General features: G+C 41.8%; 2 protein-coding genes across 3 annotated transcripts in view; both read right to left on the bottom strand.

Moving 5' to 3' along the window:
• LOC144721288 (cadherin-related family member 3-like) overlaps window positions 1-2286 on the bottom strand; it is a 32954-nt gene extending 30668 nt beyond the window's left edge. Inside the window, exon 1 of the mRNA XM_078598789.1 lies at window positions 344-2286. Coding sequence (XP_078454915.1) covers window positions 344-395 — 52 coding nt within the window. The 5' untranslated portion in view covers window positions 396-2286. The remainder of the gene's footprint in view (window positions 1-343) is intronic.
• The window catches only part of LOC144721286 (protocadherin-23-like), a 38681-nt gene continuing 24605 nt past the window's right edge, over window positions 897-14972 (bottom strand). The window contains exons 24-35 of one of the 2 annotated variants that reach the window (XR_013585876.1): window positions 14464-14644; window positions 13004-13160; window positions 11670-11775; window positions 10095-10310; window positions 8176-8321; window positions 7354-7495; window positions 5454-5707; window positions 4529-4633; window positions 3940-4005; window positions 3703-3769; window positions 2665-2701; window positions 897-2339 (exon numbers count right to left, since the gene is read on the bottom strand). Coding sequence is in view for 1 of the 2 variants with exons in the window: in XM_078598786.1 (XP_078454912.1) it covers window positions 2284-2339; window positions 2665-2701; window positions 3703-3769; window positions 3940-4005; window positions 4529-4662; window positions 5454-5707; window positions 7354-7495; window positions 8176-8321; window positions 10095-10310; window positions 11670-11775; window positions 13004-13160; window positions 14464-14644 (1562 nt within the window). In the remaining variant the exon portion in view is untranslated. Of the gene's footprint in view, window positions 2340-2664; window positions 2702-3702; window positions 3770-3939; window positions 4006-4528; window positions 4663-5453; window positions 5708-7353; window positions 7496-8175; window positions 8322-10094; window positions 10311-11669; window positions 11776-13003; window positions 13161-14463; window positions 14645-14972 lie in introns of both variants that reach the window. The other variant, XM_078598786.1, reaches the window with a different exon arrangement.

The following is a 14972-nucleotide window of genomic DNA, read 5'->3' as shown; positions in this document are numbered from 1 at the left end:
CATACCTGTACGGTAATTATGCAGATGCAATTGCATCGCGAATTATATGTTGTTACGATTACCCCCCCCCATCTCCCTTTTGTTTTCTCCTTCTCCTATAGGGGTATCAGCGCTTAGGAAGACACCATGGTTGTAGAGTTTATTAAAACTGTTTTATTTAAACATGCGTTTTAGACAGGTTTCCATTGCACTGTAATACGTAATGCGTTTGTGCTGGTGTCAACCCCCTTTCATTTCCTCTGCGTGCACCTGATTCGTCTTGTTAATAAAAAAATCCGTCTGAACAAAAATGGCTTACGATTAAGTCAGGGGAAGGGAAGACAAAACCAATGACAGTTCTTACCACAGAGTATGACGCAGCAGGAAAAGCAGAGCGATGCAATCTTCTGCTCCATGAGCGAACTCACTGGTGCCCCAATCCGCCGAATTTAAGCTTCACCACACTCACAGCTCACCTCCAAGTGCGCGCCGAGACGCGACTTTACTTAAAAAAATAAATTAAAGTCTATCCTCAACAATCACACAACCTGCCCGACGATTACTCGAGCCAACCAGATCCGACTTAGCAATGCATCCTTCAGTTCTTATAGCAACCCGAGGCTAAATTGCTTTAGAATGTATTTAACCGCAAACATTTCGTGAGGTCGGGGGGGTGGGGGGCATAGATTGCTTTCTGTTTTTACTGGCCGACAACTGCTTTATGCTCTTGGGTCGGGTATTTCAACTGCTGGCTCTCATCGTGTCAATAACTATCCGTGTACATTTATATATTTTTTACGGTGTTTGAGCTCGAGGTGGGTAATGAGGAAAGATGTTCGTTACCGTGGCTGCCTCGCTTGCCATAAATGTTAATCAGGGGGACGCTGTTGCTACAGAACGAATCCAAGGGTTAACAGTTCAAGGCACACTTGCTTTATTGATGATATGTTGCAAAACAAGGAATATTCAGGGTTTGTTCTAGAACGTAATGCAGGGCACACACAATTTGAGTTTAGTTTGTTGTCCTTCCCCCGCACCTTCGATTGGCACGGTTAAATACGTACGGTGCGAACGAAGTTCAACAACAAACATACATATGTTAATGCACACAAAATGTCCGTATAACATTCATGTATATTCTTAAAAATAAACTTCAACCATTACAGCAAATAGGTGACTTTGCATATGAAGATCATCGAATTTACTGAGTCCAGAGCTACACCAATACACGCTCACACATTGTGCTTAAAGAGAATATAGTGGTTTAGATGAATGCAGTACAGCATATGAATACTGGCCTCCCAAGTTAGGATGTATCACCCCACAGCATTGCAATACTTGAATACATGGACTAAAATTGGTCGTTTATTAAGACAGGTCAACTATAACTTGGGTTATAATTATATAGATACACTGTTATATCTATTGAAATCCATAATAATCGTATGTTCCGTATTGCAAAAAAAAATGCAATTAAATATTTCTTAAATATTTTATTTCCTCGCATGTTTTTAATGAAATAGCAATTACATAACTATTAATAATTTTAATTATAGCTTGACAATGTTTTCCACACTAATGGGTGGCATGGTGATGATATGTCATGATGTTCATAGTTTTTCGTGCAACGAGCAGAACTTCTGATATTGAAGGACATTTTGAAGTCGTGATGATAAATACCTACTGTATGGCAGTCTCTAGTGAACTGCAATTACGCAATTTTGTATTTGTGACTGTAAATACAGTAAAGCGCACTAAAACACAATAGTAATTTTAAATACGATTACGAAGTTACGGGACACGTATATGAGTGCCAATCATCATATCATGAAATTTGATGTCGCATTGTATCGTGAAATATGATATCGCAGCAGTCATCATGACGACACAGCCTTTTCTCTGCGCGCATTCAAACGACTGACAAATTGATGACGTGGTCAGATTTGACAGGCCATTTCCTCGTTCAGTGAGTACATTTTGAAATGCGTGGAAGGCAAATTTAATGCATAGTGGCACGTGCAGGCCTTCAAATAATACCAAGAATGCGTATTTATCAAATGGTATTTTAAAAATACCACAAGCCTATTAAAGCAATGCAGTATTAGTGGTTGTAGCTTGGTTTAGTAGACTTAATGAACATTATGGGGGGGGGGGGGGAAATATACATTCACACAAGCGCAAATGGTGTTGCATGCACACCGGTTATATAGCACACAAAATAAACGAAGCAATGCTGGCGTAAATGTCCTGATGAGACATTCAATACTGTTTCGTCATCGCGAAACGGAGGATGGGAATGTTTCCTTATACCCACAAACGCTTCCCATTCCAGCTGTTGAAGAGGTATTCTTTTCCTGAAACTAAACATAAACAGAAGAAGCTGTGATCCTGCGTTGGTAGTGGTGCTTCTGTACAAATAACAACATATTTGTCATATCTCCGTTATGAAGAAGGGCCATTGTTTGAAACCTTGCCTCATTTTTTTTGGAAATGTTATTAATGAATGTGTTTGAGGTCTTTAACAATTTCAAGATTTGCTCAACTGTCTACGAACACTTCTGACTTGAACAATGTAAATACACGCTCCATTCGAACATATACAATAACCACTTGTTAATTAATGTTGCCATTAAATCATATTTTTAAACAAAGCTCTTTGTCTAATACATGTATTGTTAAGCATACCTGGATCGACAGCACGTCCATCAAACACATTTTGATCCTGTTCATGAACCACGGTCAGGAATAGAAGAAAGATCATTAATATTAGGATTCATAATGCAAAAAGCTCATTACTTAAACATTTAAAACGATGGTAAATTGTTGAGACGTTAAATTTTGATTTAAAGCTTTCGTGACTGCAGGGATTCATAATCTTGGTTCTTTCGGGAAAGTCACGTATAAGGGAAATAATAAAATAATTAAAACATGCAAATATAAAAATATTTTTATTATTTTATTATATCCCTTCTACGTGACTTTACCGAAATAACCAAGCATATGTTGAGACATTGTGGACAAGAGGGTTGCTTTGCACAAGGTTAGCTGCATACTAAACGATGGTCAAAATCTCTTTCATTGTAATTTAAATACTAGACGTGCATTGACAAATGTTGCAACACTTTTTTCATTGTTTATCTCCAAAATTGTATTCCAATTGTGCTATCGGTGTCATGAGACAAAGGAACCATTCAGGACTCTCGCAAAAGCAACAAATCATCATCACCCCGTGTTAGTGAAGGCTGCATGGAAGGAGATATCACCACATACACACTGGGGGGCAGTACTTTCCCACCCGCCCTATTACAGAGATAACTATTATTTGCATTCTCAAAGCTACAATTTAGCCACATTTTGCTAAATTCCAGAGATTAAAAAAAAATGTGTACGGTAACTCATGATCAAGTTGTGAATATCAACTCACCACACTTGAGAACCCGGTTTAATAAAACTTGACTGCCCAGATTCGAGCCCAGAATCTCAGAAGTGGCAGCTCAGTGCCACCAGTTGTGCTCAAAGATTCTTAGGGTTCCAAATCAAGTAAGGCTCATACAGAGGATAATTGGAGAACACACTGTTGGGTATCAAGCTGTGACAAAATTAATCCCCCCCCCCCTCATCTAGCAGTTATTTTACATAGGGTTATACGCCTTTCATTACATGTGTCAGTGGTTACAAACTTAAGAGTGTTACATAATCATTTCAGTTCATGCATCAACTTACATTTGCTGCTGCCGCAGACTCTGCAGGGCTTGGGTTATCCACATCTTCCAAACGATGCATTGCATCACTGTAGGAATGCACAACGAGACATTTGAACATTGTAATTGTATGAAATATAAGATGCACTTCATTAAATTATCCAAAAGTATCACATTTTGCAATGATGGCTGTACTTATATGTGATGCATAATTAGCTCATGTGATTTTTTTTTATCATGAACACATTAAATACACAACCTCTCAATGGTCCCAGGTCTGGCTTTGTCATCCATCTCTGGCAAATATTTGGAGCCAGGTTGTTTGCTAAAAAAAGGAATAAGACAAAATTAGTTATTGTGATGTGTTTAGGAAAATGTCTAGGACCATTTCTGCAGTCGCTGCTGCAGAATGATGATCAGTTCAAAGCTCCTGAGTAGAAGTCAACGCAATCACAGTGGTATGGACATGCGTGGCTGAGGTCAATGGTGAAATACTCAGCTCCATAACGGGACACCGAGCACCGACAAGTATTTAGAAAGGGTATCGAGTGACTACGGTGAGCAATTGAGTCCTTTGTGAGCAAATCTTTAACTGATTGCGAGTAAAAATTGTCCACAACAGCTGCACACTTTGTTCTATCCTAATAGCACACTCTGTTCCAGCCTGGCCGCAAGATCCTTTTCTCACGCGCGTAAATTATCCAACAGCATACTTGTCCCGCAGGGTTCATAGATCGCATTGCTATGGTGCTGAGAATGGATATGAAATGGCGAACTTTGAACTCAGAGGCAAGTGCACTGACCGGCTCCCCAAGTGCAGCTCATGACGACTGTTCGCTTCTACTTACGGCCTGCAGAAACTCCAGATGATCGCTGAGCTCAGAGCCAGCAGTAGAGCACCGGTTACAACTAAGAGAGCGACGAACCAGCTGTCGGGCCTCCAGTACACCTGCCTGAAGGTCAGCACAGATGTGGTCCATAGCTGACAAAGACACAGACAAAGATCCTCCGTATAGTATTAAAAGACCGCTGGGGCAAGTGCTGTTAGCGAGCACCTATAAAGGCCGGGACGCGCACACGAGGCGTCGGTGGCCAACACCACGCCCGGCAGCCTTTGTCTCCCCAGTGGTGATGTTTACATAACACACCAGGTACTCATTTGAGGCTGAGTCGACTTAGGAGAGACCCAGGCACAGTTCAGATAATTGTCAGTGATGTTGGCCATGAGCGAGTATTTAACTCGGGTCGCCAGGTTTGTAGTGCAGCGTAGCGCTAACCGTTACGCTGAGAGCCTCAGACACAGAAGCAGCATCATTCATATCACAAACAAAAATGCACAATGTAGTCGAAGGCATTTTCATTGTTGCTCAAAGCTGTTGTACACTCTCACGTAGGTTGTGTAAGCTGTGATTACGAGCCAAAAACACCAGGTACAATAATTGATGGTGATACAAACGTAAAATCAGGTATTAAAAGGATATGTAATTACGTATAATCGCGCAAATGTGCCTTCGTGAAGGATTTTATTGATTTGAATTTACAACATGCTAATTAAACAATAGTATCCTGAGCGCAAACAAATACGGTAAAGCTTACACTTCGAATCATACAAGAAACATTTGTGAATTTGACATATTTTGGAAGAAGGATGTTTCGTGTGATTATTGTTTTTTGTGCGTGCGTGCGTGCGTGCGAAGCAAATATAATCATCCCAAATACACACTCACCCACCGACCCAGCCGAGTGTTAAGTTGAAGTCGCCTTCCTACTTACCGCTGTCCTTGCGGACGTCGGGGTAGCGGGAGTGGTGGTCGACCACGGCACCACGTGCACGATGACGGTTGCTGTCGCAGTCAGCTGGTGGGACTTGTCGGGGTTCAACGATTCATCAGTCACCTCCACCAGCAGCTGAAATTGGACCGGGTCTCGGATTCCGCCCAAGATTTCGTAGCGGAACGACTGGGTGGAGGCAATAGCAGGCGAGCCATTCGACGAAGGCAGCAGGATGAACCTTCCACCGTCATTGCCTGTAAGGCGAAGGCAAAAAGGGAATTTGAATGAAAGGATTGTCCGTTCATTCTTGTACACGTTATTGTTCGATTAGGAGAAACATTTTGAAGTAAAAAAATAGTTGTAAATGTTTTTAAAATATATAGATTTGTTTTGTTAAAAGGAGTGGTGTGCTGGGTTATAGAATTATTCCAGGTGTGATGGAAATCGTCACAAGCAATGAAAATGTAAAACAAATTTCGCTCTCAAATGTAAAGAAGCTAACGGAAATAGAAAACCAAGTAGCCAATCACAATGACATATCAGTAACAACAGCACTCAACATTTTCAAGGTATCCAGTTTGTAATGAAAGGCAAATTTTCCAGTCTAGACATGGGTTACCATTAATATGCATGTACAGTAAAGCACGGTTATTTTGGACAAAAAATATAATAATGCAAGAGACCTTTGCATTGGTTATTCATTGCAAAATTCAAAACATGCATACATAAACATAATAAATATAGTTTTATCAGTAAATGTTTTCTAGAAGAAAAAAAACCCCACTCATAATGAATGGCCCTCGAATACAATATAGATGTGTGCTGAGTAAAAATAGAGTGCGCTTTGAAGCGCTGTGACATTAAAGTGTGCATATTCCGTTAGATTTTACAATGTCCCACTCAATTTTCCACGAATTTCTAAGGTTTCAGAGCATTGACACAATGCTGTTGGAGCGTTAATTACCTCAATTCAAGCTGTTCCTATATTGACGTGACTACTGACAGCGAGTCACAGTCTCAAGTACACAGCGCCCATGACATTCAGACAGCCGCAAACATCACGCATCTAGTTTTCAGATTGTTTCTGCGGCGTAATGGTTCGCACCAGTGGCATAACCTAGCGGTAGCACATTTACCTCTCGTTGCAGAGGTTGATGGTTCAAATCCAGCAGCTGCGCTGATTAATTATTACAAATCATTACTGGTGTGTAATAACCATCATAATAATACAGGCCATCTGCTTCACAGTGAATCCCCTGACAACATTCGCAAGTGTAGGCCATTGTGTGTCCATTTTGGAAATTCACCCATAAATGACTCAAGTTGTATTATGCATAGCATTGGCAGACATACCCCAGGTCACTCTTGCAAATAACATTATCCTTGTATCTTGAAATCGCACCTAGTTCATAAACTTGAAACTCCACCTCGATCCAGTCGGCAATATAAATGTGTATGTGCATTGCTGTTGGTCGACACCCAGGTGGAGGTAAGTGTGGATATCCCCCCCCCCCCCTGTCCAGACATCTGGCCAGCGTGCAAGATTGGGTCAAAATACACTCCATGAAGAGTTCTCTCTCGAGCAGAGGCTCTTTGCCAACAGTGACCAAGCAATTGCGGAAACACACCTTCACAGGTAATGATCGGTGAGCGTGCGTTCCCCGAAAAGTGGCCGTCAATCCAAATCCCATGGAACAGGGACAAGCAATGGATATCCACTCTACGTTCTTTTTTTTATTAAAACCGATAACCATATAATATATTTCATATCATGAGCACTTTACTATTTCTTTGATGGTGGAAATAATGCCAGCCTCCTTGAGAGCACAATGGCACGAGCAGCAATGTGTATTTGACAGCCATCACAACCTTGTCATTGCACGGGAACATTCGGACCTACCTCCAACTATTTTGTAAGTCAAATCGCTCTCCGACGAGTCTTTATCCGAACAGCTCAGTTTCAGAATGGGGGACTTTATGGTTGAGTACACAGTTGTCTCGTGAAAAGCAGGATGGCACAATGGAGGCTCATCGTTGACATTCTGAAACAAAAATATACACATCTCGGTCAAGGAAGATCTCTCTCTCTCTACTTATTACAATTCAGAAACACACTGCCACTGGCCAAGTGGGGGCAGCAATATCCATCAAATCTCCCCGTGCAAAGTTAAATGTCTCGACTAAGTATAGCACACAGCACACTGCAAGAATGTTTTACCGTATACTGTTCAAAGCATAATTCCGGCAAAGACAAGGCGTTCTTACATAGCATCTACAATTTGCATTGCAGCACAAAGTAGACTCATGCGTTTATCATTTGGCACTGTAAACGCGTGGATGGTGTTTGCATTTTGTTGATACAATGTACAGGTAAATTTCGATTTAAAGCTTTCGTGACTGCAGGGATTCATCTTCTTGGTTCTTTCGGTAAAGTCACGTAGAAGGGAAGTAATAAAATAATAAAAATAAAACATAATAAAATGATTCTCACGACGTTTCGGCCACAACGCAAGCAGCCGTCCTCAGGTGAAGACCAGGTCTGTCGGGGAGACAGACCTGGTCTTCACCTGAGGACGGCTGCTTGCGTTGTGGCCGAAACGTCGTGAGAATTTTTTTATTATGTTATATTTGTATTATTTTATTACTTCCCTTCTACGTGACTTTACCGAAAGAACCAAGAAAATGTACAAGTAGTAAGGCGCAGCAGTTGACGACGCTTTACCGAGACGATGACCGTCACAACAGCTGTTGCCGTTTTCTGCCTGGACGGATCTTTCTCTTGGTCATTATTGACGTCTACAGCTTGCACAGTGATTGTGTAACTCGACACCTTTTCTCTGTCCAGAGCATTCAAGAGATGAAGGCGACCTGGAAACAGCATTGACGATTGCATAAATAAAAATGACAACCGTTAAGCATAATTGTGGGAAATGTAAATATCAACATATATAATGCCTCTTCCACGTATTTTACAGAACCCTTTGGCCTTCTGCGAGTAGTCCAGAGTTTACTTGCATTGAACAAATGCTGCTGATAATAATTTGCACCACTCTCAGAAGCACGTGCGGCTGATGGGTTGTTTAAACCATACTTTTCCTTCATGTGGAAGAGGCAATCATGGGAAAGAGGAGAAATATATTTTCTAAAAATCACTGAGTTTAAGGCTGTAAATGGATTATAAGCATTTCCCCGGTGCTCATTTGAGCGGACATCACTTTGCCTTAAAAAAAGCATCCAATGCGAAGTGAGGACATCTTTAGATATCACTCACAACTGACGTTAACAAGTGGGCAGTTATCGAACTCAGTTTAACACGTAGGCTTTCGCGACCAATATTATTCATAATACATGTTTATGGGTCAGATCGCGTTATTTATAAATGTGTTGCAACCCTCCACCACCAGACACGGCCAATCAGTAAAAAATGTATCACGTTGGTAATTACATCATCGGGCAATTTGCCCGATGATGTAATTACCAGCGAAACGTCGTACTCAAAAATTATAAATGTTGTGGATTCACTCTTCAACACACCGGTGGGCTAAAGTAGTGAACTATTTGTCTTTTGTCAACGTGACACATTTTTTACTGATTGGCCGTGTCGGGTGGTGGAGGGTTGAGACACATTTATCAATAACGCGATATAACCCAAAAAACCTTTTTAATGAATCGAACTCAGGTATGAGGGTTCATGTATCACAGTGTTTACAACAACAACACCAACCCTGCACCCCCAAAAAAACTGACAGTACGGTACTATACTGTATCATACAAATGCCAGGAACAAAACTGGTAGCTCAATGCAAGACGCTATCCACACAGTGCTTTCATTGCGAGGCTAAGGTCGCATGGATTAGCATCACATACCAAAGCCAAGACTGCCATCTACAGGCAGCTTTGAAAGTTAACATTAACAATACATCATGGGACCTCTTTTGCCAGTACCAAAATATGATAATAGGTTTTTTCTGACCAGAAAAAAGGGGAAAAACGTATTATCATATCATTAACAATGCAATGCGATATCTCCGGTGACTGCTTCACAGTGGAATTCGGCAATGTGAAAAAAAACGTTTTTTTTATTTTCACGGAAGTTCTAACAACTTATGAAATGTTATACGATAAATAATCACTTTAGAAATATACAATAGCTCTGGCAAAGGCTTGAAAACTTATATAAAAACAAATGTTCATGTCCTGGAAAGCGGAATTCTTGTTGCCTTTAATCTGTCACTCTTTGGCAGAGATCATCAGCTTCATGCACCTTCGATAATCAGACGTTAAATATCCCAAAACACTCATGAAATGAATTGCCACTTGGCGCTCCATGGACACATAAACTGAATTTCTAAGACAGTACTCTGCCTCATACCCTATTGGTGCTGTTATGAGTGCTATTCCAATTAGTGTTTAATCACACATCTGAGAGTAATTGTATCACAATGAGGGCAATGCAATGGATGGTAATTTGATACGTAACAAACATGATTGCCTATTAAAAGAAGAATAAACGACTCAACACGTAAATCAAGTGAACGCATAATCACGGTGATGTTTGGTGCCGATAAAAATGCAGCGCATCGGTACACATTCTACCACTCCGGTTACTGTTATTGGAATGTCGTCTGCGCGCGCGCGCACCTGTGGTAGGTTCAATGAAGAACTTTGGCGGGCTGTCTTCATTGCCACCCACTATGGAATAACGAAGGCTGTCGAAGGGCCAGTCCTGGTCCTGGCCAATCACCGTTCCAACAAGCTCGCCCACGGGGCTGTCTTCCCGCACGGAAAACTGCACGTTCTTCGGTGACGGCTCAAACTCATTCACGGAGGTCACGCTGACCACTACCGTCACCGTGGCTGCAACATTCACATCCCATCAAGATCATAATGAGCGCAAAGACAAAGATCCCCCCCCTCCCCATAGAGCCTTAACAGGCTTTTGGGGAGAGTGCTGTTAGCGAGTAGCACCTATGACGGCCAGCACGGAATACGGGAGGGTGGGTGGCCAGCACCACGCCCGGCCGCCTTTGTCTCCCGAGGAAATGTTTACCCATCGTACTAGGTACTCATTTGAAGCTGAGTCGACCTAAGGGAGGCCCAGGACTGCAGCACCACCACCGCTAACAAGTTCCCACCACTATCACCAAATGCAGCACCATCATTATCACTACTACTGTCACCATCATCATAGCATTACCTCGACCATAACACCGCCAACAATGTCCCTCCACCATCACCATGAGCAGCAGAAGCTCCATCAATGCCACCACCATTATCATTACCAACATTAACACCATTATCTTTACCAACACCACCACCATTGCGACCATCACCACACCACCGTCAATGTCCCTCCACCATCACCACCAGCAACACCATCAATATCTTCACAATCACCACCACCGCAACAACTAGCAATGGCCTATACAATCAACAGCAGCAGCAGCACAACGAATAGGTAAAATCAGAGGTCATTAATGCATGCTGTGTCAATATTCTCGGCATGTATAAACATTAGGACAGCTCTAAATGATTGAACTTTTTTCTTTATTCTTCAAAGGAAACTATATTTAAAAGAATGCTTCATGAAAAATGATTCATCCTGACCACTTATTTTTCTCGCCACCGATGTTAGCCGCAGATGAGAATCAAACTCAGGGTGCCTGGCGTATAGTGCAGTGCACTACCCATACACCACCCGCTCCATATAACATACTCTATAACATTGTTGTATATTGCAGCTGTATATACCATACGATTTTAAATAATCCTTTAAAAATGAAGTAGCCAGGAACCTTGAAGCTGGCTCATATTTAGACAGTTGCCTGTGATTGCATTGAGCTGACGGTCTCAGCTCAGTCACCAATGACTACACACACACACAATCCCATCACATACAATTTCGTTCTGCACTAAATTTGGATAATTTTCAGCCCTGAGAATTAAAATATCGCTCTGATTGTCATATTCCGAACTTTACTCTCATATGCAGTGGGGGCAACGTCCTTCTCTCTCCCACGTAGACCAGAGATCAATTGAAGGTATCTCAGAGGTAGTTCTGTAATATCCACTTCCATGGGTCATTGTCTAACACGGCATGAAGGATTGTACTGCCCTGTGGAAGATCGGAATAGATACTTCGTCTCATGCCAAAGAAAAAGCAGGATTAAATGAAGACAACATGACAAAACAAACTGAAGAAATGTGAGACATTACTGCTTAGACTGGGGTATCCTCCGTCCCGCACCACCATCAGGATAGTGTGTTTGAACTCCAGGTTGGCCACCGAAGCAGTGTCACATTGCAACCCAGCAGATCCGATCTACAAATTCAGTCAAGAATGACAAATAGGCAACACAATGCCGAATTAGTGCACGTACTGCCCTTTTGTCAACCCACTGCTCAATTACGGCCTCCCCATGCCGTGCAGGTCATGGGGGTTATTTGACCAAACACTAGCAGGCGGGTGAGTGTGGGTTGGTTAGAGCAGGGAGCATAGACATTGAGGCATAGTACAGACCAACAGTGGAATTAGATGCACTGCTGACATCTCCTTTCATCAGCCTACACCACCTGCATTATGCAGGTTGGTCACTCACCTAAGCACAGCCCAGGCTCACCGCTGCTTTGCTTCTGAGATCAGATGATTTGGTCATAGGCCCCAAATGTTATAATCGTAACTGAACGAACTGTGCTCTACATTCGTCTGAAGCGTATTTTGCATCATTGGCGCAAGTGCTGTGACTACAGCAGCTCTGGGCTCTTAATTACTGCAGTTGTATTGTAATTTCAGACTATTCATATTTTACAGGATTAAAACACTCATGAGATAGTATGCATACTATTATTGCTCGTGTCGAAACCTGGATTTCTTGTCCGTGTATTGTGCGTGCATATTGTGCTGACAAAAATGCATGCATGTTTTTTTTTATTAAAATGTCAGTCGCTATTGGATGAGTGTATTATAGAGTATTGCTGCTGTTGAACAAATGTACTTAACACTGCTGGATGAAATATTAATGTCAGGATTAAACATATTCACCCATTGCTGAGACATAATTGTGACACATTATGCAGGAAACAATATACATAGAGGAACATTTTTCATTTTGCCACATCATTTAAATACAGGGCTTAATTCAAACTTTGTGAAGTGAAATAAATTGATTTATCTCTGGTGTTCTGAATCACTTTAATAAGACACGTATTGATTCTTTTTTTACACGACGAATGGGTTTCTGCACAATTCACTTTTACTTTTCTAATCACTGAAGCTTGACATTGACGTGACAAAAAGGCTCTCATAGCCTGCATCACTCACCCTTTAAGAACATTAGAATCACTGCAGAATTTCAACTAAACCCAAATCCGAATTGGAAATGCTCGCGAATTTTAAGCAGTGCCACAATTCCTCGGAACTCTCATCCGCTAAACGAGTTCCCGTGACCCTCTGAACTTCACGCGAACTCCGCTCGCGGAAAAAAGAGCGAGGTCATTCGCTCGGCCCACATTCGACATCTCTCTTTTGAAAAGGCAGCCGCGACACTCACCAATATTTCATCGCCCGAACTTTGGAAGCGATCTCTGGCGCTGACGTCAAGCTGCATGCTGTAAAGGAGCTGGTTGTTGGGGGCTGAGCCATCGCGGTCCCAACACGACAGCTGTGCCACAAGCCCCCCTACGGGCGCCGTCTCCGGGAGAGACACGCTGAGGAAATGGAAAAGATTCCTGATCACTCGTCGGCTGCACTCCACTGTAAAGAGGCACAAAGGCATTGCTTGCTTTCTCTAAATGCAGTCGCTAGTTAACGACGTTCATGCCACTTAACAAACTGTCAAGCAAGAGCTTAATTTCAGAGGGAGTTGTTGCAGGTTGATCGGCCCCTGAACAATATTCCGTGATCCAAAAATAAAAAAATAAAATGTGCTTTCTCTTCAAAATTCGTGTTATGCATTTAGTTTGAGGAATATATGTGTGTGAACTGTGTTTGGATATGTTTTTGTTGCTCTAAACTTCATTTAAATGTCCTGAGTGGCCACTGAGGCGACATGTCTCTTTGGAAATTGAAACCTAGGGAAATTGCAGGCAATATGTAAGTTCAAGAATGCAGCGGATAAAATCAGCACACAACTTCAAAAACCAACGTTATAATATATTATACAGAAAATGACAGCCTCTATGGGACTAATCAGAGACAACAAATAATAAACAAAACTTGGCACACATTCGAGAGAAGGTATTTATGAACACTCATTCATTGACCGACAACAACTTAACATACAGAGGACTGCAGAGTTTGGGCGATTGTCTGCTTCGGCTCACTGCCTGGCTGCATTCCAGCTTGCCTGTGGGTCTTCAGTGGTTGTAAGATGCAATTTGCATGAACGACACTATATTAAACTAAATGTCATCATCATCATCATTTTAATTATATCATTAATGTTCAGCGACTTGCTAATCCTCTGCTGAGGACATGCGGAACTTCCTATGCTATTTTGGTCATGGGGGGTTGTTTGACCATACTTTACCACGCTGGTAAGTACTTTGCGGATTTCACTATGTTATGAAATCAACAAATGCTTAAATTCAAGTGTGTATGTAATGTCTATCGGATCTTGTGTTTTTTTAACATATGTTAACTATAAAGGTGTCGGTGCAGCCCATTCGGCCACTGCTGGCAAAAGTTAATTTTATAGAGCCAAGCTACAGGGTATTAAGCCTGCTATTCCATGCTGGTCAGACGGCTTGGAGGAGGTGGAAGTACCCGCACTGTATCCCACCACACGCAACCTGTCAATCGGCTAGCTGTGTCATACCCATTTATACTGCTGGGTGGACAGAGGCTTGCAGATTTAAGAAACCCGTTTTAACTCCTGCGCCAGGAGATTGAACAGGCGACCTCTGGATTGCAAGTCTGGTGAGCTAACCATTACACCGTGGAAGCATCCCTATACACACACACATATATGTAAATTATTATAATATAAAAAAACATGTGAATTTGACTTACTAATGCACATACTGTGAACACTGTGGGGAGTTGTTGTTGGTGTCCATGACTGAGACTGTGAGTGTGGTGGTGGCTGAATGAATTCTTCCCACATCATGGACTCGTATTCTTAGTTCATACGACTTGGGAGCGTCCAGGTTCATTCTCTCCCAGGAAGGTGCCGCTGTGATCACTCCTGATTCTGTTGTTGTGTCCAGCCGCAAAAAGAGTATCGCAAAATTTGTGGTCGATTAGTTTAACATTGACCAGAATTGGAAACAGAAACAACACCAGATAAGGAAACTTTGTGCCCGGAATGGCCCAAACAAATCTGTAGATATAACTAAAAGCAGTATATACATCAATAGACTTAATTAAAATGTGTTAATGACATGGAATTTACCTGAAACATATATATACAAGAGCAAGCAAATATTTAAAAAATGTGCGCTCATGTTCCTATTCGTGTTGATCTCAAATTTAACCACAAGAGTTAAGCAAGTCGTGATGCATCGATGTCATAGTTATCA

Source organism: Lampetra planeri, chromosome 11, assembly GCF_965212315.1.
Source record: "Lampetra planeri chromosome 11, kcLamPlan1.2.h2, whole genome shotgun sequence".
Classification (NCBI taxonomy): Eukaryota; Metazoa; Chordata; class Hyperoartia; order Petromyzontiformes; family Petromyzontidae; genus Lampetra; species Lampetra planeri.
This window is presented reverse-complemented; position numbering and strand designations above follow the sequence as displayed.